The sequence below is a fragment of the Oncorhynchus keta genome, chromosome 18, assembly GCF_023373465.1.
Source record: "Oncorhynchus keta strain PuntledgeMale-10-30-2019 chromosome 18, Oket_V2, whole genome shotgun sequence".
In the NCBI taxonomy this organism is placed as follows: Eukaryota; Metazoa; Chordata; class Actinopteri; order Salmoniformes; family Salmonidae; genus Oncorhynchus; species Oncorhynchus keta.
This window is the reverse complement of record NC_068438.1, coordinates 15,285,628-15,307,002: the sequence shown is the minus strand read 5'-3', so window position 1 is coordinate 15,307,002 and position 21,375 is coordinate 15,285,628. Positions and strand designations below refer to the sequence as shown.

At 38.6% G+C, this 21,375-nt stretch overlaps 1 protein-coding gene and 2 long non-coding RNA genes across 5 annotated transcripts; 1 reads left to right on the top strand and 2 right to left on the bottom strand.

Moving 5' to 3' along the window:
* Nucleotides 1-1,545: 1,545 nt before the first annotated feature.
* Nucleotides 1,546-6,795, bottom strand: LOC127908647 (uncharacterized). The gene is made up of 2 exons (XR_008067880.1): nucleotides 5,406-6,795; nucleotides 1,546-4,095 (listed from the first exon to the last, which is right to left on the bottom strand). It is a non-coding gene; the product is annotated as an uncharacterized LOC127908647 (long non-coding RNA).
* A 3,120-nt stretch (nucleotides 6,796-9,915) lies between these two features.
* LOC118397343 (POU class 2 homeobox associating factor 3) lies at nucleotides 9,916-14,724 on the bottom strand. 3 transcript variants are annotated; one of them, XM_035791999.2, is made up of 5 exons: nucleotides 14,581-14,724; nucleotides 12,534-12,634; nucleotides 11,499-11,550; nucleotides 10,612-10,841; nucleotides 9,916-10,432 (listed from the first exon to the last, which is right to left on the bottom strand). In XM_035791999.2, exons 1-5 carry the CDS (start codon nucleotides 14,585-14,587, stop codon nucleotides 10,145-10,147), a joined length of 678 nt encoding a protein of 225 aa, XP_035647892.1. In that variant the 5' UTR covers nucleotides 14,588-14,724; the 3' UTR covers nucleotides 9,916-10,144. The 3 variants fall into 3 exon arrangements, with proteins under 3 accessions (XP_035647892.1, XP_035647890.1, XP_035647893.1); XM_035791997.2 differs by lacking the exon at nucleotides 14,581-14,724 and adding an exon at nucleotides 13,461-14,523; XM_035792000.2 differs by lacking the exons at nucleotides 12,534-12,634; nucleotides 14,581-14,724 and adding an exon at nucleotides 11,659-12,510.
* Nucleotides 12,936-16,508, top strand: LOC118397344 (uncharacterized). Its single transcript, XR_004828405.2, has 2 exons — nucleotides 12,936-13,382; nucleotides 14,532-16,508. It is a non-coding gene; the product is annotated as an uncharacterized LOC118397344 (long non-coding RNA).
* The last annotated feature ends 4,867 nt before the right edge of the window (nucleotides 16,509-21,375 follow it).

Genomic DNA, 21,375 nt, shown 5'->3' with positions numbered 1-21,375 from the left:
ACTTCAACTGTACGTAAATAAGGAATTTCTGTTTTTTACTGTTAATACATTTGCAAAAACAAAATCTAAAAACCTTTTTTTCGCTTCGTCATTTTGGGGTATTGTATGTAGATTGATGAGGATTTTTTTTATTCAATCAATTTTATAATAAGGCTGTAACGTAACCAAATGTGGAAAAGGCAAAGACCTGAGTACTTTCCAAATGCACTATGTCATTAGCTCTGAAGTATGTGATTCTTATCATGGCTCTCAACTAATGCAGCCAGTGTATCTCCTGTATCATTTTAAGAATACAGCACCTTCATTCTGGCTAAAGAGATGCTCCAACATGCCTGCACAGCTGCCCTGAGACTGAGGGTGGGACATGTGCTATGGCTGCCAAGAAGCATCACGGAAAGGCAGCGCTCTGGTGGGCACTCTCCATGATCTAACAGGTTTCAGGAGACAAGGATTAGTTAGGCATTGTGTGAAATCCTTCACATTTAATTACTGTGATATTGGTTTTGAGTAGCGCTTTTAAAAAAAAGGGTTCTATGATGACAGGTAGGGTTAAAAATGAAACATTTTTCATCTGAAGATAATGAATAACCTTGCGAGTATGAGTTACCATACCCGGTCTCAGGGATGGAACATTCTGGAAACCCCTTCGGTCTCCTCAGAGTTAGGTACATCTGCTTTTTTAGTTTATTTTCACCCCATATATTGAACAACCAGAGTTCCCTACAACTGCAGGTTCTGGTGCCTCTCGGGCAGTTCAAAATGTTGTTTAGGTACCTCCTTGCTGAGGAATGTGATTGTTTTTCTTGTATTTTATTTTGCATATTTAATAACTCGTGTATTTGCAGAGTTCACTTATAAAATATACTGTATATTGGTCTCAATGCTGATTCACTTTCAAAAATAATAAAAAAATATTTATAATATTTTGTATTTTATTTGACATATTTTATAACTTGTGTATTTGCAGGGTTCACTTATAAAATATATATTGGTCTCAATGGTGATTCACTTTCAAAAAATAAATAATGTTTCTGTAAATTAAGCACTGCTGGCAATAATTGTATTTTTATGAACTCAGACACTAGACCATATAATTGTGGTTCTGGTAAATGGTACTGTATGCATAAACAGGTATTTTTCTTATCTCATAGCTTTGAGAGATGGGGGGGACCCAAATCCAAACTCTGCCAAGGTGCCATGGGTGAGGTGCCATGGGTGAGATTGCTATTGGCCTGATATCAGGTAAATTCATCTTCTCCTTCAGTTAGTGTTTGTATTCCAGCACATGCCAGATGCTTCTATAGGCTGGTTTGCCATCGTACATAGCCAGCCTACAGAGTCACATTTTGTGGTTTTACTATAACATTCAACTTGCTGTAAAACCTTGTTTAATAACCTTTTACTGCAGTTGGCTAAATCAGGGTCACACCGAGTGATTCTTGGTAGTCTTAAACAAATCTACTTTGAAACAAAAGTATACACCTCACACACATGCTTATGGTGTAATGAATACTCAGAGAGAAAAAGGTCTAGATTCACACGCTGATCACTGCAGGTGTTTATTTTACCTTCACAGAAGGCAGGAATCGTGGTCACAGGCACTCAATGGTCATACACAAGTAGGCAAACAGGCAGGTGAATCAAAACTAGGACTGAAGGCTATAACTGGTTCGCACAAATGAGCTAGGGAAAGACTTAGTAGAGTCTAAACGAACAATACCTCACAAAGGCACAAACAGAATGAACTGAACTAAATAAGGAGCTGATGAGACCAGGTGAGTAACTAACACAGGTGAAATCAATGAACAAAGATGAAAGACAGGGCTACGTTCAAGAACACAAAGAAACAGGGCTACGTTCAAGAACACAACGAAACAGAACACAAGGCTGACTAAGAAAATAAATACAGAACCTTACATATGAACTTAATTTTAAAAAAATAAAACACCTGTACCATGTCAGATATAGAGTTGAAATATATTACATTTTGAGTTTGCATTCCAATATTACACTTTATATACAGCACAGAAGACTGAAATATATATATTTTTTAAATGTTTGACATAGAAACATTTCCATATTTGGAAATAATCTTTATTCATTATAAATTACAACACATATTAATAACATTCCACCTATGAGGCCAGAGGGAGCTTTTGGTCATTGACTGCAGGAAAGCTATCTTTTTCAGGAGTAATTCTTTCTCCCCAAGTGATCTTGGAAGTAATAATTCTATAATGCAAAGTCTCCGGTGTAGCAACGTAATTGTATGCATTGGATTTCATATGCTTGAAATGAATGAGTTTATAGTTGTGGAGTAATAAATGACAATTTTATACAGGTGTAAAGCATACACTTTGCAGGGTGCGTTGTGCATCATTTAAGTAATTGATGCATTCTGCAACTTATTTGGGCCTACAAAAATAGTTAATTGCATCAACAAGTCTGTTGATTTACAACTTCTTTGACCTGGATTGAAGAGGTCATATTATATATATTTTTGTTATTATTTCATATTTATACAATTGCTCAGAGAACGAGAATGGTTTAACAAATAATGCAAAAAAAATGTGAAAATGATTGGCACCCCTCTTTCCAATACTCTAGCACCCTCCCCCTTGGGTACTTTTCTTCATATGCTTCTGATTTTCAACGCCAAACACACCATTGGTGTGCGTGGTGAAAGCTCTTCTTTCATGTCATCTGATCATAGCACCGATTCCAATCCAAGTGCCAATTCTGTTTATCAAACTTAAACCAACGCTATGGTCAGATGCCATGAAAATATAGCCTTTTTTCAAACACACCAGTGATGGGTTTGGACTTGAAAAATGGAAGCATATGCAGAAAGGTACCTCATACCTATGGTAAAATATGCTGGTGGATCTTTGATGTTATGGAGCTATTTTGCTTCCACTGGTCCTGGTTTTAGTGTCATTAACCTCATAAGGGGAGGGTGCTAGAGTATTGAAAACACAGGAGCCAATCATTTTCACCTGTATCTTTTTGAGTTTTTTTTTTATGACTTTTTAAATAAAATCTCTTTCTCTCAGAAATTGTATTAGTATAAAATAATAACATTTCCCTATTTGTTTTGCATACAATATAGCTAAGAACGTGTATTATATATTTTATACAGCATTTTTTGCTCAGCTTTATCAAGGGTGCCAATAATGACGGACCTGACTGTATATTCATGAGGTACAAATGCCCAAGCAATCAACCTTTGCTTTGAGATGCATTCAGACAGGTTCAGACAAATCTGAGTTTTCATCTAATGGGAGACATTCTGTGTGAAAAAAATGCTACATCAACACAGTGTATTGGTAATACAATAGCTATGAGCAGAGTTCATGCTCAGACTTGCCCTCTTGCAACACTGGGAATGAAAAAGTTGCCCTCAATCATCCCTTGTCTTCAAAGAGTAAAATGTCAGGACACATTTAGACTGGGACTTATATGTACTGCGGGTAATTAGGTCTAATGGCAAATGGAAAAGACCTCTACTGAAACCATGAAAATACAGGGGGACACATACAGCGACAAACATCTCATCATTGTAAAGATCAGACTTAAGATGAGAAAAACCCAAGACCAAAAAAACAGGACCAAAACAGTACCACACCGCATTCCCTAAAACCCAGGAGTAAATTATACATTACATTAGGAAATTTGGACCAGGCCAAAATAAAAATGTCTCAACAATAAATCAGCCTGTTTAGAGGAGAAGGGACAAGCCAAATAAAAATGATTGGACAAAGTAGTGAAGATTTGTGGCACTATGACACCTTTTTTTCTGGAGGTCAGATACTCTCTTCCCAAGACCAAGCATGTTATTGGCCTGAAGCTTAAAAGTTCTATAGAGACTAAATATAACTGGGTAGTAGGTCTGGAACAAAAACAAGAGAGTGTAGGAAAATATAGATTTTTTTACACAATGCAATAACAATAGTAAAAGAGTTTGAAGTGTGCAGCCCCAACGTGTAGGGGAGCTCTCGACACAGAATTAGAATTGCAGGTGTCATTGTGGCGTGTATGGTGCAGCACCTCTCTTCCCTCCCTGCTCTGGCTTCCTGGTGCTTGAGGGCACAATTTCTGAAAGGTAGAGCACAGGCGTGCTAGTCAGGACAATTTGTTGGGACAAACATGTATGGCCTTGCTAACCCACACATTTCCCAAAAGGAACAAACACTGTTCGGAACAGACCTGTTTGAAAACATCTAGGACTGTATCTAGGGTTAATCATCCCTTTTTTATATGTATTCTCTTCTTTCACCTTTATTTATAGCCGTAAATCAATTAAGAATACATTCTTAATTACAATGATGACTTGTCAATCCCTAAGGACTGGTCAAAAGGCAAGGCATTGACACTATCAATGCTGAGATGGTCAAGAACAACCCTTGAAATTGCATCGAAATGCACAGATAGATCTGTTTGAAAACATATGGGAGTTCATTTAGGAATAGTCACACTCCTCTCTGGCTTGGTTTTTTTTTCACACAAAAAAGGGAGTGGCTGCATGGACCACACATTCACTATACGCGACATCATACAACGATGCCTGGAATGGAAAGCCGCTTTATACCTCAACTTGATCTACTTCAGAAATGCTTTCGACAGTGTGCTCAGAAACAGCATTTGGAAAGTCCTCTCATGGCATCCCCCACTAACAAATGACTTGTTAGCTGCCTCCAGAGGGAAGTTAAATTTACCATCCTTGTTAACAACCTTTAGTTTTAGTTTAGTTTATTTTATTTTTACAGGGACAGTGCACATCAATCAATGTTTCAGTAAAAGTGCCGGTTTTAGCCAGCCGGCTAATTTTCAACCGCAGTCCCTTAAAAGACTGGTTCTCCATCATCTGTGGCGTACCCCAAGGATGCATTCTCTCACCCATTCTTTTCATGGTTGCTACTGACTGATTCATTAGGAACATTGTAAAAGACCGACCTTGAGGGCCACATCCAGTGGACTCCCTTCTTAGTGCTTGAGGATCTTGAATTTTCAGAGGACATTGCTCTGCATGCTCTTTTCCTAACAATCCCGCATGCAGATGATCACAACTAGATTGAGCCAGTTTGCTGACCAACTGGGCCGGCAGATAAATGTGGAAAAAAACCCACGAGCTGAGAATCAACACACCATGTGTATTGAATCACATATTTTATTATGTGCAGATCGACTGACCCTCGTTTTTTTTAGAGGTAGTTAACCATTTTTTCTGTTTTCAAAAACAGAACTGCTAATAGAAAATTCATAATAATGTTGCTTTGGCAAACACTGGAAATAAAAAAACAGTCTATAAATGTGGTACATGTAATTATAGAAAAGAAATCTACATATTAAAATAAAATCTGTAGACATACTGTTTCTCTTTTTGTCAGGAATGGATCTCTCCTTACCCATTTTACATTTTAATCACTTAGCAGAAGACACTCTTATCCAGAGCAATTAGAGTTAAGTGCCTTGCTCAAGGGTCCATCAACAGATTTTTCACCTAGTCGGCTCCAGGACTCTTAACCGCAAAGCTACATGCCACCTACCCCAGTCGTGATGGTGTTATCACAGCAATAAATGAATGTGTTCCTCTGGTTGGTCAGTATTAAAAGGCCTTATGGTTCGAACAGAAGGAGCGTGCTTTACATCTTGTGCCAATATCAAACCTTGTGAAATACTTTTATCGGGCCCGCCTTCCTTACACACAAGTAAGGACTTGATAGGAAACATCAACACAATCCTTTGAAGTGACATTGTGCCAAGTCAGCAAACATTCCAACCCAAAGACAAATAAGAAAATGCTGTGAATGAGTATGAATCAGTGCCTGTGACTTTCAAATATACACATATGTACACATACTGGAGTATGTTTGATCCTCAAATAGCACACGTTATTTTCTATGAAGTAATATAGCTGTTTGATATGTAAGTGGTACTTCAGGGATTCATATTCGGTGCACTCATGTTGGAATGAGATTCACTAATAACGATCGAACGTAGCAAACAGTGAGCTGTTGTTCACTTTCTTTTCAATCCTTCAATGGTGCCCCAGGAGGAATATTACTCATTCATCACAATCACATCCTACTCACCGATCACTTTGTTAAGACACAAGAGTTTGCAACTTATTTTCCCACATTCACTAATCAATTATTGCAGCTGTTTGAAATTACAGCTACTGCAAGGGCAATTACTGTCAAATGAACAGCTCTGGGGTATACTGTCACAGTTAAGTTATGTTTTAAATGTCACGCTCAAATCCTCCGAAGGTGTATGTGTAGCTCAATAAATGTAGTTTAGGATGATTTGTAACACCAATACATTTTGAATTAAGTTTCGGCTATGATGACACAGACTCTATGTAGAAACAACACTTCCAGAGAGTAAATAATCTTTTTAGCCAACAGTGTTAAACAATAGCCTAACCATACTGTACGATTGGCATGGTTAATAGATAAATTACATTAAAAATAAAGGCTCAATAGCAGTGTTCTGTCATATTGCGGGTGGCTCATGAGTCTTAGCAGGTGAAAGTGCAAATTGATCTAGGGTGGACAAGCATTTCACTACACCTGCAATAACATCTGCTAAATATGTGTATGTGACCAATAACATCTGCTAAATATGTGTATGTGACCAATAACATCTGCTAAATATGTGTATGTGACCAATAACATCTGCTAAATATGTGTATGTGACCAATAACATCTGCTAAATATGTGTATGTGACCAATAACATCTGCTAAATATGTGTATGTGACCAATAACATCTGCTAAATATGTGTATGTGACCAATAACATCTGCTAAATATGTGTATGTGACCAATAACATCTGCTAAATATGTGTATGTGACCAATAACATCTGCTAAATATGTGTATGTGACCAATAACATCTGCTAAATATGTGTATGTGACCAATAACATCTGCTAAATATGTGCATGTGACCAATAGCATTTGATTTGATTTGATTTGACACGGTGAAACAGGGGATTTCCACAGAGGATTGTTAAACAGGCACTTGGCATGAGAGTAGGGGGACTTTGGAACCCTGAACACACCCTAGCATTCATTTGACTTTGACACATTCCTTTTCAGCACTGAGTGAGTGCTGACTGTCAGTTCATCTGGACAGCATAAAACCCTTTATTTTTTAAATATTATTTTTTACATTTAAGTTGAGAAATTGTATGGAACAAATGGTGTGGTACTTGGTAATTGTTTCCTTGTCCTTTTCATTGTGTCTTTATGTTGCAAGTAAATATTATGCTCAGAATGAAAGATGTGTAGAAAGGGAGCTGTAAGAAGGAGGCAAGGTTGCAAAATAATAAAAAATAAATGTTAATCAGGTGCATAACACAGCATAACTGATTATATAAAATGGTGGGTAGTTCCTTATCCCCAAGAGCTCAATATCCCCAATGTCATTCTAATGCATGGTGTTCCTCCAGCCCATCGAGACCTAACTAAATAGAAAAGACTGAGAGACAAGACAGACAAATTTCTAAGTATGATTAAGGTAAGGAATTCAATAAGTAAATGTGTAATTTGACTGAACTATCCCTTTTATGTTAGTGGGACCACTTTCAGTTGTTTATGAATGATTTGTGAAGCATTCATAGGCCTTATGAAGGGTTATGAAGGGGGAACACTCACTTCAGGGCTTGAGACAATTAGATGAGCTGAATGTGATAGGCGATGAGGTTAAGGTACAATGCCTGCTTTGTTTTTGAAAAGCTACACAGTTTTCTTGTTTAGATACCTTTTCATACAATTAATATCCTTTGTTTTTACCCAAAACCCTGCCTTGCCTCCACTCCCACCAATGGTAGAACCCAAAACAGTACCAAACCACCTTGTCACATTTGTCAATCAAGTTATAAGACAACTAATTTAGGCCATTGAGCACCACAGTAAGAGTTTTAAATTTCAAATGGGGCCCAGGGTTCAAATAATAATAATAAATAATATATGCCATTTAGCAGACGCTTTTATCCAAAGCGACTTACAGTCATGTGTGCATACATTCTACGTATGGGTGGTCCCGGGAATCGAACCCACTACCCTGGCGTTACAAGCGCCATGCTCTACCAACTGAGCTACAGAAGTAGTATGTGTTTTATTTTTTCATATACTGTACTTTGAGTGTTTGATTGAGCCTGCCTGGAGTGTGAGATGGGCGGCACATTTGTAATTTTGGGACTATTCCATTGGTTCAATTGTGCCAAGCAAGCTTAATCAGGCACATCTAACTTATCTGAAAAAATAAACAAATACTATTTTAACCCAGGTCTGCAGATGCAATCAGTGATGAAATCTGGGCCCAACATTTAATAGTAGCTCATAATGTAGGCCCTAAAGATTTCTTTAATTTGGCCCTCTTAATTTGGTATGTTCAACATCAACTAGAGGTCAAGAGAAAAGACAATACTTGAAGGCCCCTCTTTCAACTATTGTACTCTCCTTACTCTCCTTACGTGCCATGCATGCAATTGCATCCCTCCTCCTCCCCTTATATATATATATATATATATATATATATATATATATATAAGGGGAGGAGAGCGGTCAATGTTGCCTTCAGTCTAATACCGCATAGGTTCTTCTGAGGATCTTCTGATGACACGACAAACACTAGCACTACCTGCAGCCCTTGGCTTCCTCTCTTCCAGAATCCTCATTATTAATTCCATTCTGATGAATGAGAGCAGACCCAGACACATGCTTCAGCTCAGATTGTATAAAAAGAGAAAAGGGTGCTCTACTAAGGATTTAGACATCCAAAAAGAAGCATCTTACCCCAGAGCCCTTCACAAGATCACTATCCCAGAAAACTTGGTTAATGAGTTGGACGTCATAAGAGGTCAAGGATCACAGCAGGTATGTGCTGCACTATGCTTGCAGCCTGCATACATGAGAAGGTTATACTTTTGGATGTGGGTTTATGCTACAATAATCATGACTGCTGCTAACGAACATAATGTTTAGAACAGAAGACAGGAGAGTGACAGTAAACTACTGGGGTAAAAATCATAGTTATAAGCAGCTGTAACAAATGTACATGAATACATTCTGATTTGCGCGCGCATTTGGCAGGCACTGGATTATGCTTTCTATTACACACAACTCGTGCACGATTATCACACCCTCTTTGAGCTGTTGTGTGTCATAAAAACATTAAATCCTTATCCAGGTAGTTATCTTTTATTGGTGCGTATTTTTGGTGAGATGTAACAATATGATCATTTTGGACAGGCAGGCCTACTTCTATCCCTGCTCAACCCCACTTTATCTCGGCCTCGGAGGAGACTTGGATCCCGAGGCAGAGGATGGTGTGCACGGAGGGTAGAGTGGAGATAGGAGTCTCTTGAGTTGGATGTGACCTGATGCGACGTGCACTTGCAACTGCCTTAATGGAAGATAATTTTTCCACATCCAGAGCGGTCAATGTTAACCTTATTGTTTTGTTTTTCTTCGTTTGTCAGTGGGTTTTGAAATAATTTTTTGTAATGACAAGCACTATAAAACAAATTCTAGATCATTATCGTCTGTCTATTGTAATTTGTCTTGGTTAATTAGACATTTTTATTTGTGTTTTAGCAGTAAATATGATTAAATAACTTGAACATGATTGGTCTATTAAAGTTAATGTTTCTAACTAAGCTTCGGTGTGCATCTGCACAGGGAAACTAAATAGTGAGTTGAAGGGGATGCTGCTAATTCCCTTTGGGTAGGCTTTGCAAAGAATTTACAAAATGAATGCATCCATAAGAAAATATATGCTGAAAAAATATACTGGATGACATCATTGCATCTAGGTTAGAACAGCCCTTGGCCGTGGTATGTTGACCATAACCACCCCCCCGTGCCTTATTGCTTAAATATCCAAGTCAATAACTAAGAAGATAGCACTAAGCCCACACATATCCAACATTTATCCAAACTCGGGAATTCTAAAACCATTATTCCAATCATATCAAAAACAGAAACTCGGAGGAAACTTCGACCGCAAACACTGAAATGCAAAGCAGGCCTACATCTCAAAACAAATGCCACAAGTGTCAACTTCTGACTTCGAGTTACAGACATTGTTTTGACTGCAAATTATACTGTATTTACACAGACAACAAAGACCGAATACATTTTCAAAGGTAGCACAGCTCTGAATTGGACAAATCACGCCTGAAGTAGCTGTCCTCCGCAGGCGAGGCGTATACATAGTCTGATGTGCCATACGGTGCGTATTCTGGAGTGGAGACGCTCTCCTGGAGGTTGCAGTTCTGGTAGTGGTAGTGGTCTGGAATAAACCCATAACTCAAGTCCAGCCTCGTCGGAGAGTTGTAACACGACGAAGAGTAAGACTCCTGTGGCGAATAACTATTGTAATCGACCGGACTTGGCATATTCAGGGAACCTAACGGTGAGCTGGGAGCCTGAAAAACAAGCCAGAGGAGATGTGCATTACTATTCTAGTACAGTATAACGAAACCATATCCTACTCCAAGCCAAATCTCTGAATGAACAAACAGCCTGAGCTTTGTCAAATATTTCATATGACCGTGCGTAATTGCAAAGAGAGGAGATTGCGCAACTGAATTTGAATAAAGCATACCATGCCATGGCCGTAATAGCCCATATTCGGGGAGTGATTTTCCTGGCGCCAAAGTTTTGTTGAGGTAGCGGGATGCAGAATACCACTGCTGTAGGTCTCGTTGGGGATCATCATGCTTATCAATTGTTGATTATCGAAGCTGTCCATCTGGACGTTGCTCTCTGGAATGGCCCGCGGCTGAAAGATGCAGTTGGAATTCATCTCTTCAGGGAAATAATCAAAGTAATGGCCTATAGGAATGAACGAGAAGGATCAGTAAGAGGATGCATACATAAACACATGCAGGGAGACATGTAAATAAGTGAAGACTCCAGAAGTGATGTCACAGCACCACCAGCCAACAGCTAAAAAACACATTTGAATGCAAGTTTATAAAAAGGTCCCAGTACACTGCACTTTAGAAATGTTGGTCAGTGTCAACTGTATACAAAGATATATATTCCAACTATTCTGCTGTGGTCGTTGATTCTCCATGTAAGTGTCAATCTAGATATTTTACCTGACCGAATCTGATGCGCAATTCAGACTCCGAATATATTTTATAATAGGCTTTTGTGATTTTACAGCTATTCTGCTATTTGCATGTATGATGCATAATGCATTGCCTTCTGTCTTTTGGATCAAAGCTTGTTTATTTGATTATGATTTACTGCAACGCCCCCACTGGACATTTCAAATGGCATTTACTGTACTTTACTGTAGGCTACATTTGTGTACGTTAGCAGGTTTGGATACAGTCAAGATAAAAACCATTTTTACTATAGAACATTGATTCTGGGCCATCCATGGTGATGCTTTTGTCGTACAACGATTTTGGGATCAAGATAATGTCAGACAATGGAACGCTGTATCGAAATGTTGATTTATTTGGACATATTTGAACTTACCTGACAAGGAGGAGGAGACGCACACATCCTGACTCACCAAGCTCTGGGATTTCTATTCATTTAGGAAAATAAGTAAGAAAAAGAGAAAAAACATAAGTCCCCATTCATTTGCAACAGTTCGATTCGGTTATTTTTCATCCCCTTGAAAGCTACTTGTTACCTTCAAATAACCCACTGTATAGCACAATAATGGCATTTGTTTATTTTTTATTTTTTATTCTTCATTTCGGAGGGTTGTGTTGTGGTGTGTGTGTGTGTGTGTGTGTGTGTGTGTGTGTGTGTGTGTGTGTGTGTGTGTGTGTGTGTGTGTGTGTGTGTGTGTGTGTGTGTGTGTGTGTGTGTGTGTGAGAGAGAGAGAGAGAGAGAGAGAGAGAGAGAGAGAGAGAGAGAGAGAGAGATCTATTTCGCTTGCTTTGGCGATGTAAACATATGTTTCCCATGCCAATAAAGCCCTTAAATTTAACATTGAGAGGGAGAGAGAGAGAGGGAGAGAAATAGATCCAATAACTACTAGCCTACAGTATGTGTGATCAATTAAGGGAGTGGCTTCAATAATTAGCGTCATCTTTGCCATCTTTGCCATATGTTCTGCCAATTGCCATGTGGACACAAGAACATATTTTCAGATTTTTGAATCTAAATTTGCTGTAAAATATCACATGAAACAACTAGAACTGTCCCTACATGAAAACATATCCCACTGTTACTGCTAAACGATCATTGATAGGCTACTAGAGAGTAGACCTGGTGGTCAATCATTAATGAGACATGCAACTTCATGTTCGGGGTAAGGTTGGTGGCTGTTGCGGCAATTGAGGAAGTTATTACAATGGGGATTTCATGGAGAGAGCAACACCTCCAATTATACTGAGACTGTGTGTGTGTGTGTGTGTGTGTGTGTGTGTGTGTGTGTGTGTGTGTGTGTGTGTGTGTGTGTGTGTGTGTGTGTGTGTGTGTGTGTGTGTGTGTGTGTGTGTGTGTGTGTGTGTGTGTGTGTGTGTGTGTGTGTGTGTGTGTGTGGAGGGGGGGAATTACCATTATAACCGTTTTAGTTGATGTCTGGAGAGCTCTTTTCTGTTGCAGCAACTGTTTAACGGTTGTCTTCACCCGCACACCCTGGTACACCTTTGGCTTATCTGTCAAAAGAGAAAAACATGGTGTCGATGTTTACTGTAAACAAACTTGAATGGTCCTAACCCTGCCACTCCTGAGCACTTTCACTGCCTGCTGCATACTTTCACGCAACAATTTAATTAGGCCTACTTAATAATTTAAAACATTGGAATATTATTAAAAACACATTTCAATATTACTATAAGATTGTTTTGATCAGGGTGTTTAACGCAATGTATTACATCTAGAATGATTTGTGAATTTCAAACGAATTATGCAATATAGTATGAACAAACGCTCAAATGTTGCCAAGTTTATTGTATCAAAGTTGCCCATGCGAAAGTGTCCTAATATTGTCCTACATAGGTCTATATCCTCTGTAGCCTGCCTCTGCGAGAACCTCGCACGACAGAGACAGGGTTTCGAATTTCACAGTCAATACAGTGGGCTTGCCTTCACACTCATTTCAAGCACAAAGGAAAGATGTGCAAAAATGATATTGTAAACGTAACGTTTCGATTTTATTTAGCTAATATGTTTCTTTTTATTCTATACATAGGCCTAAAACACAGGTTAAGCGTTGCGATCCATGAAAGGGGGCTGATAGCGGCATATTCCGTGAAAGTAGGGAAGTAAAGTTAGGCTACAGGTAAAGCGGGCAAACAACAGTCTGGTAAGAGTCAATAACAAAGACCCAAAGGACTCCACAAATCCGGTGAAAATAAGGTGAAAATGGAAGACTTCGCTTGAGAAATTCGTCCGATTATAAAAGTAAGTTACTTTTACGCTCCGCACTTAGCCAACATATCATTGGTAGGCCATGGGATAACAATATGAGCTTTAGCCTACCCGACGATAAAATAAAGGTTGTTTTGGTTTTGATGATCATTCCGGTTAGCCTATCGAACCCCCACACCTGACAATGATGCAGTAAAACCATTTCGTTTTCTGTAAAAATTCATCCATTGAAGCAGGACTGTATTTGAAATGAAATTGAATACTCATTTACGCTATCAAAACATAGCCCACTGTAAATTATCGGGAACTAGGCAGATAGGTTAGAGCCGTTGCCTATACCCACTCTAAACACATGTTCAATGTTTTAGTGCAGTAGCCTAGCGTTTAGATTTTTATGCTAAAATGAACGGTACTCATAAATGTACGCCTTCGATTGTATGTCATGGCTTCACTTCTAACTATAAGGGGGTATAACGTTCTTCTTCAATGACTAAAGTCATTACAGAAACGACGCCACACAATGGTAGAACTCATTAAGGCAGTCAGAGACTGTCTCAGGAGTGGAAAGTTGGCGGTAAAGGTGATTCGATAATAGCAGCTGCCGGCAGAATCTAAAGAGGTGTGCTTGGCTGTCAAACCCATCCTTTTAAATATTCATATTCTGAAATGTCAGATCATGATTTGTCTTAAATGTGGCAAATAGTAAAGCTACCCAAAAGACACATCCCACTGATTATTGCTTAAAATGACCATTTGTACATTTACATATTAAAGTGTGATTAGAATGACTACAATTACAGTTGAATCGACAAGAATAATGCAAATAAAACCGCGTTTGAGTTAAGTTAACCTTACGCCCTAACGTGGACGAAATGGCCAAAAGTAGTGATGTTTAAGAAATAAGCTAAATACTATTTTAAAAACGTTGTTCAATTAAATTGCCAACTATTGCAATAGAAAATAGCATACATCATGCAGGTAATAGGCATTAATCCACACGAGGCCATTGTTGAAAATGAGTTTACATTATTCTTTAGTTAAAACACGAGTTACATACTTTATCTCTAAGGTTTTCATCAGAACCTCGCAGTTCCCATATAAGTGAAACAGCATGTTGTGCAATGTCAATTATTTCCAATCGTTTTGTTCTAACATTTATATTTCTTTCTTTCTTTCTTTCAGGAGGAACGTAAAGAACCATGATCCGATGAAAAAAGAATGCTAAACTTACCAGACATGTTGTACAAATTAAGAAGTACTCCTGGAAGAAGAGCAGTTATGAGATTCCACAATGTCCTTTTCTGGCTGAGTTATATGGGCTATATCGAAATATTCATAAAAGTCACATAAATTCTCAACACACAAGTCTTAAAACTGTCTCAGAGCATACAATAATACCCTAATATAGCTAGGGATATATTAGTTTGTGAAATTTTCTCTCCATGCCTACTTTTTAAAACCCCTAGAACTCAATGATTTGACAATGATTTGATTGCGCGTTACTTTCAATTTGAATATTCAAAGGCTACTCAAAAATACAGATTTTTCAGTATAAATCAATACATATGCACTTAAAATAACATTTCATTTAATATAATTTAATAATAGTTTATACCCAAACCAAAAAGAAATTGACATTTTGAACATTTTATCCATCTTTTGCCAATCTGCCCATCAGTCCCTCTTCATAATGAGGCACAACAGGAAAGTAACGGTTAGATGTTCTATGTAAACATGACCAACAATTAAACATCGCAGATCATATGTATTTCAGGATGGATGAGCACATCAAAACGGTATGACCATACATTTTTAGTCTTATTTTAAACAATAAACTATGACATGTCTAGGTTGTGGGCGTGGCATATGGTAGCAGCCATTTCTGCCACCACTGACTCCATTGCTCCCTCAGCAATTGCATGCTCCCCATCACTGGAACTCACATCACCCACGTCTTACCAATTGTATTATATTTGTTTTAGCATTATTTAGTGTAGTTACATGAATTATATAATATAAAGACTGAACGTTTCAGCTATTCACATGTCAAACCTGATTTGACATCCCAGGTCTCCTATATATGAATCGAGAATACTATCTACAAATGTATTACAATGCAACAATTCGGTTTACAAACGTCTGATATATTTTCAATTCAATGACAAGACTCCCCGATTAGTCTACTTGTGTAGGCTAGAACTACTTAGATGTGGACAAAGTCATTTCAATTGATAGACTTATTTGAATAGGGTTACTGTCCATACCAGTTTACATTTCTAAGAGTTTACAACTTAATACATATGATATGAGAAAACAGCACATTGCTTTAGAGAAAACCATTTCCTATAAATGTTCTTCCATTGTGAGCCTACATTACATTTGAATAACAATTTACAAACACATCAAACAATGAACTCTTGAACCTAGTTTTAATTCAAATAGCTTAGATTTCAGTTTTGGGTTATCGATCTATCATTATCCTCACTCATATATTGAGAAAATGCACACACTATCTGCCCAATACAATCTATGGCCTTTCCTGATTTGTACTGGTAGGGGCCTATACAATGATCCCTATCATGTAGGCCTAAATCCCATCATCTCCACTGGGTAGGTAATATAATAATAATAATATATGCCATTTAGCAGACGCTTTTATCCAAAGCGACTTACAGTCATGTGTGCATACATTCTACGTATGGGTGGTCCCGGGAATCGAACCCACTACCCTGGCGTTACAAGCGCCATGCTCTACCAACTGAGCTTTTTGTATTGACAAACTTCTGACCTTCCATAAAGTAGGACCTAGGTCCATTATCCTAACTACCAAGAATATTATGCTAGTGCTCTCATAGAATATCTAACGTTTGGCTTTTTTTATTAATTTATTGCTGCTGTTGCAATCCCCCCCATGAATTACGCTATCGTAAGAGACGAGGTAACACGAAAGAACCGCGCCATCTAGTGTAGGATATACGTTAGTAGGTTCTCCCTAAGTCTTAATTCGATGTCGTGATAACAGAACAAAGTATAACTCAACAAACGGAAAAGGCATGTTTTTTTTCATGTGTCATTTTAGCAAAAAAAATATGTTAAATGCATTTATTGCAGTGTCTTTTATTATAATGGATTTATAATAAAGAATTCTACTGCCCTATACATTATCTATGTTTTTTATTTCTTGAAATGTATAAATGAAACGCCAAACATAGGAAGCATTGATTAATCAGGGAAACGGAGTATGGTAAATCACTTGCACCCATTGACCAATTCAGATCACTGCATTGTCTTTGAAAGTAAAATATTCAGGTGGAGATTCCCATTCACTTCTTGAAGTATTCTGTGCATGGTCATCTCTGATTGTCTTTCATTATATTCAAGACTTTTCATACCGAGGTAAAGACAGTTTTAGGTTGGATATTCCACGGATATTCTCCTGTAGTTTTCCTTACGTCCATCAACAGCAGTTAGGGACCATCAACATAGTGACAAATTACATTTTTCACATTTCAATAACTCTTTAACCATTACTCCAAACACTTTCAAAACTGGTTGTAGCTAACCCGATGGCATAGACGCACATTGCACACCCTTTAGTGTGTCCATTTTTTATCTCACATGGTTTTACATGAATTTTTCAAAATTTAGAATGTCAATAGCTCCTTGGTCATGTGACCTGGTGACTTCAAACAAGGTTCAGAATGTCCACTGACTGCCCTTCTATATTGCACACCCTTTAGTTTGTCCATTTTTATCTGACATGGTTTTACACAAAGTTTTCCAAATGTAGAATTTCAATAGCTTCTTGGTCATGTGACCTAATGTCCGCTGACTGCCCTTCTATATTGCACACTCTTGTTTGTGTACTGTAAAATCACGCCATGTAACATACATTTTTCATAGTTTCAAATTTGCAATAGCTCCTTGGTCATGTCACGTACACCCATATTGCATAACCTCTAGTCATGTATCTTCTATATTGTTGTACATTATTAGGGGGTTCAGTCCAATGTTGTGTTTACCCTTTTCTTTAATATTTATCTATATTAATTGGTAGTTCTAAGTACTTATTTTCCCTGTTTTTTTTCTCATAGTGTTTAACAGTGGTACACAATAGGAGAGAGACATCATATCTATTTTCGTTAATATCAACCATAAAGGAAAAGGGCAAAGTACGAGAGTCATGCTATTAATTGTCCAAAGCAGGGATGGAGAGTGAGCTGGTGAGGTAGGCTGGTCAATAAATATACTGAACATGTAGCCACAGTAATGGTGGCCAGTAAATCAATGAATAAAAATATAACATTGACAAATTAAACAAATTGTAGACCTTTAATCTTTTCCAACATGTCAACAGAAACTTAACTTCAATTAACTATGAAACATTTCACGTGTTAACTTTCTCTTTATCCCTGGTTGATGTACATGTCAGAGCCTCTTCAGTGTGGATGGGGTATTGCATACATTTTCAACAACAAAGACTGCACTTCCAGTTTGTGTTCTTTACTTTGTGGAGCTCTTTTGTCTTCATTCCTAGTTACAGCACATGGAACCTCAGTTGGCATGTAAAACATTCAATCAAAACAAAACAAAGTGTAACACGTTATAAATAATATCAAATATCAATGCAGTTTGATGAATGACGAATTAGCCATCCATTGTGTTATATCATAAGTTGTCTTACATGCCATCACTGTTGTCAAAAGATTATAAACATGTTAAATAAAGTTACTAACCTAGTCAGTTTTTGGGCCACATCCAGGTTCTTTATCAGTCGCACACATGAAGCAGTTGTTGGCTTTGTTGAACTCTGAAATCATAGGCATGAACTGAACATACTCCTGCATAAAAATAAAGAATTTACGTTTACTTTGAATTAAATGTCATTACCAGACATGTTTAGTATATCCTCAGTCATTTCTTTTCTCAGTTGCTCCATGTGTTTTCGAAGGTTCCATATCAATTTGGGAGGGAATGTTGGGGAAGTTCTGTGCAACTTCCTTGGCCATCTACACCAAAAAAATAAAATATAGTTTTTTTTACCTAATTGTCACATAGCAGCTAACCATTCATTATTGAAAATATAGCTATCAAACCTGCATTATAAAGACCCCACAGCTGAAGGTGTCCTGCTGCATGGTGTGAGTTATTTCCCCTCTACACTTTATATCTGCCCAGTTGTCTTTTCCATGGCAGGATCTTCTCATTTTGAAGTATTCTCTTTTTTATGTAAAAATAATGGGATTATGATTAGTTATAGGCAAATTAATACACAAGCCAAATTTGTATGCTGTTTTCCTTATCACTATAATCTAGTAGTAATGTATTAGTAGAGGTAATTTCCTTTATGCCTCATTCTACACACAGCCTAAATTATAGGCACTGAACCATTTACAGGACAATAAAAGTAGCATATAGGATCCAACCCTAATTACAGAGTGAATAAATGTACAGTCGTGGCAAAAGTTTTGAGAATGACACAAATATACATTTTCACAAAGTCTGCTGCCTCAGTTTGTATGATGGCAATTTGCATATACTCCAGAATGTTATGATGAGTGATCAGATGAATTGGAATTAATTGCAAAGTCCCTTTTTGCCATGAAAATGAACTGAATCCCAAAAAAACATTTCCACTGCATTTCATCCCTGCTACAAAAGGACCAGCTGACATCAAGGCTGTTCAGTCTGCTGATAAGAATGATGTGATTGACAGAGTTGAAAACCTTGGCCAGGTTGATGGATACGGCTGCACAGTGTTGTCTTTTGTCGATGGCTATTATGATATCGTTTAAGACCTTGAGCGTGGCTGAGGTGCATGCATGACCAGCTTGGAAACCAGATTGCATAGTGGAGAAGGTACGGTGGGATTTGAAATGGTCGGTGATCTGTTTGTTAACTTGGCTTTCAAGACCTTAGAAAGGCAGGGTAGGATAGATATAGGTCTGTAACAGTTTGGGTCTAGAGTGTCTCCTCCTTTGAAGAGGGGGATGACCGCGGCAGCTTTCCAATCTCTGGGGATCTCAGATGATATGAAAGAGAGGTTGAACAGGCTAGTAATAGAGGTTGCAACAACTTCGGCAGATAATTTTAGAAAGAGAGGGTACAGATTGTCTAGCCCAGCTGATTTGTATGGGTCCAGATTTTGCAGCTCTTTCAGAACATCAGCTATCTGGATTTGGGTGAAGGAGAAATGGGGGAGGTTTGGGCAAGTTGCTGTGGGTGGTGCAGAGCTGGTGACTGGGGTAGGGGTAGCCAGGTGGAAACCAAGCCCAGCCTTAGAAAAATGCTTGTTAAAATTCTCGATAATCGTAGATTTATCGATGGTGACAGTGTTTCCTCGCCTCAGTGCAGTGGGCAGCTGGGAGGAGGTGCTCTTATTCTCCATGGACTTTACAGTGTCCCAGAACTTTTTGGAGTTTGTGCTACTGGATGTACATTTCTGTTTGAAAAAGCTAGCCTTTGCTTTCCTAACTGCCTGTGGTTCCTAACTTGGTTCCTAACTTCCCTGAAAAGTTGCATATCGCGGGGGCTATTCGATGCTAATGCAGTACACCACAGGATGTTTTTGTGCTGGTCAAGGGCAGTCAGGTCTGGAGTGAACCAAGGGCTATATCTGTTCCTGGTTCTACATTTTTTAAATTGGGCATGCTTATTTAAGATGGTGAGGAAAGCACTTTTAAAGAATAACCAGGCATCCTCTACTGTCGGAATGAGGTCATTATCCTTCCAGGATACCCGGGCCAGGTCGATTAGAAAGGCCTGCTCGCTGAAGTGTTTTAGGGAGCGTTTGACTGTGATGAGGGGTGGTCGTTTGAACGCAGACCCATTACTGACGCAGGCAATGAGGCAGTGATCGCTGAGATCCTGGTTGAAGACAGCAGAGGTGTATTTAGAGGACAGGTTGTTCAGGATGATATCTACGAGGGTGCCCGAATTTACGGATTTGGGGTTGTACCTGATAGGTTCCATCATAATTTGGGTGAGATTGAGGGCATCTAGCTTAGATTGTATGACGGCCGAGGTGTTAAGCATGGCCGAGGTTAGGTCACCTAACATTACAAACTCTAAAGATAAATGGGGGGGCAATTAATTCACATATGGTGTCCAGGGCGGAGCTGGGGGCTGAGGGGGGTCTGTAACAAGCGGCAACAGTGAGAGACTTATTTCTGGAAAGGTGAATGTTTAAAGGTAGAAGCTCTAACTGTTTGGGCACAGACCTGGATTGCATGACATAACTTTGCAGGCTGTCTCTGCAGTAGATTGTAACTCCACCCCCTTTGGCAGTTCTGTCTTGGGGGGGAAATGTATACACATGCATAAAGGCATTTTTCAGCTATGATTTTACCACTCAGAATCCAGAATGGATATGACAATGGGGCCAGCACCCTTGCAACAATCTACTTTTTGTAGATTTTTGTTATCTGGAAACTGCTACTATGTGTCAAGAAAAGAGGCCCAATTAGGGGTTAGTGTACTCCAGTAAAAAAAAGGTCTGGTTTAGATTTTAAAAAACTATTGCCCTGTGTCCCCGTTCATAGGGGCATGAGAGACTAGTCAGTGGTAGAATTGAGTTGGCACTTTGTTGGCCCAAACACCCACAGATCCACCAGGTTGAGGTTACTCATGGACAGTAATTAGTAATAACATTTATTTTGCATTGATGCATTGTGTCTTCTAACTGTCCAAGAATAGGATCCAAAGTGTTAGGAAATATTTGTTTCCATAAATACAAGAGGATGTCTCTCCTCATACCTCTGGCACTTTTGTCAGACTGCCAGACTGTGCACCACAGAGCCAATCAGGAGAGAATACATATACCTCTGGCACTTTAGTCAGACTGCCAGACTGTGCACCACAGAGCCAATCAGGAGTTAATATATATACATCTGGCACTTTAGTCAGACTGCCAGACTGTGCACCACAGAGCCAATCAGGAGAGAATACATATACCTCTGGCACTTTAGTCAGACTGCCAGACTGTGCACCACAGAGCCAATCAGGAGAGAATACATACAGGTCAATG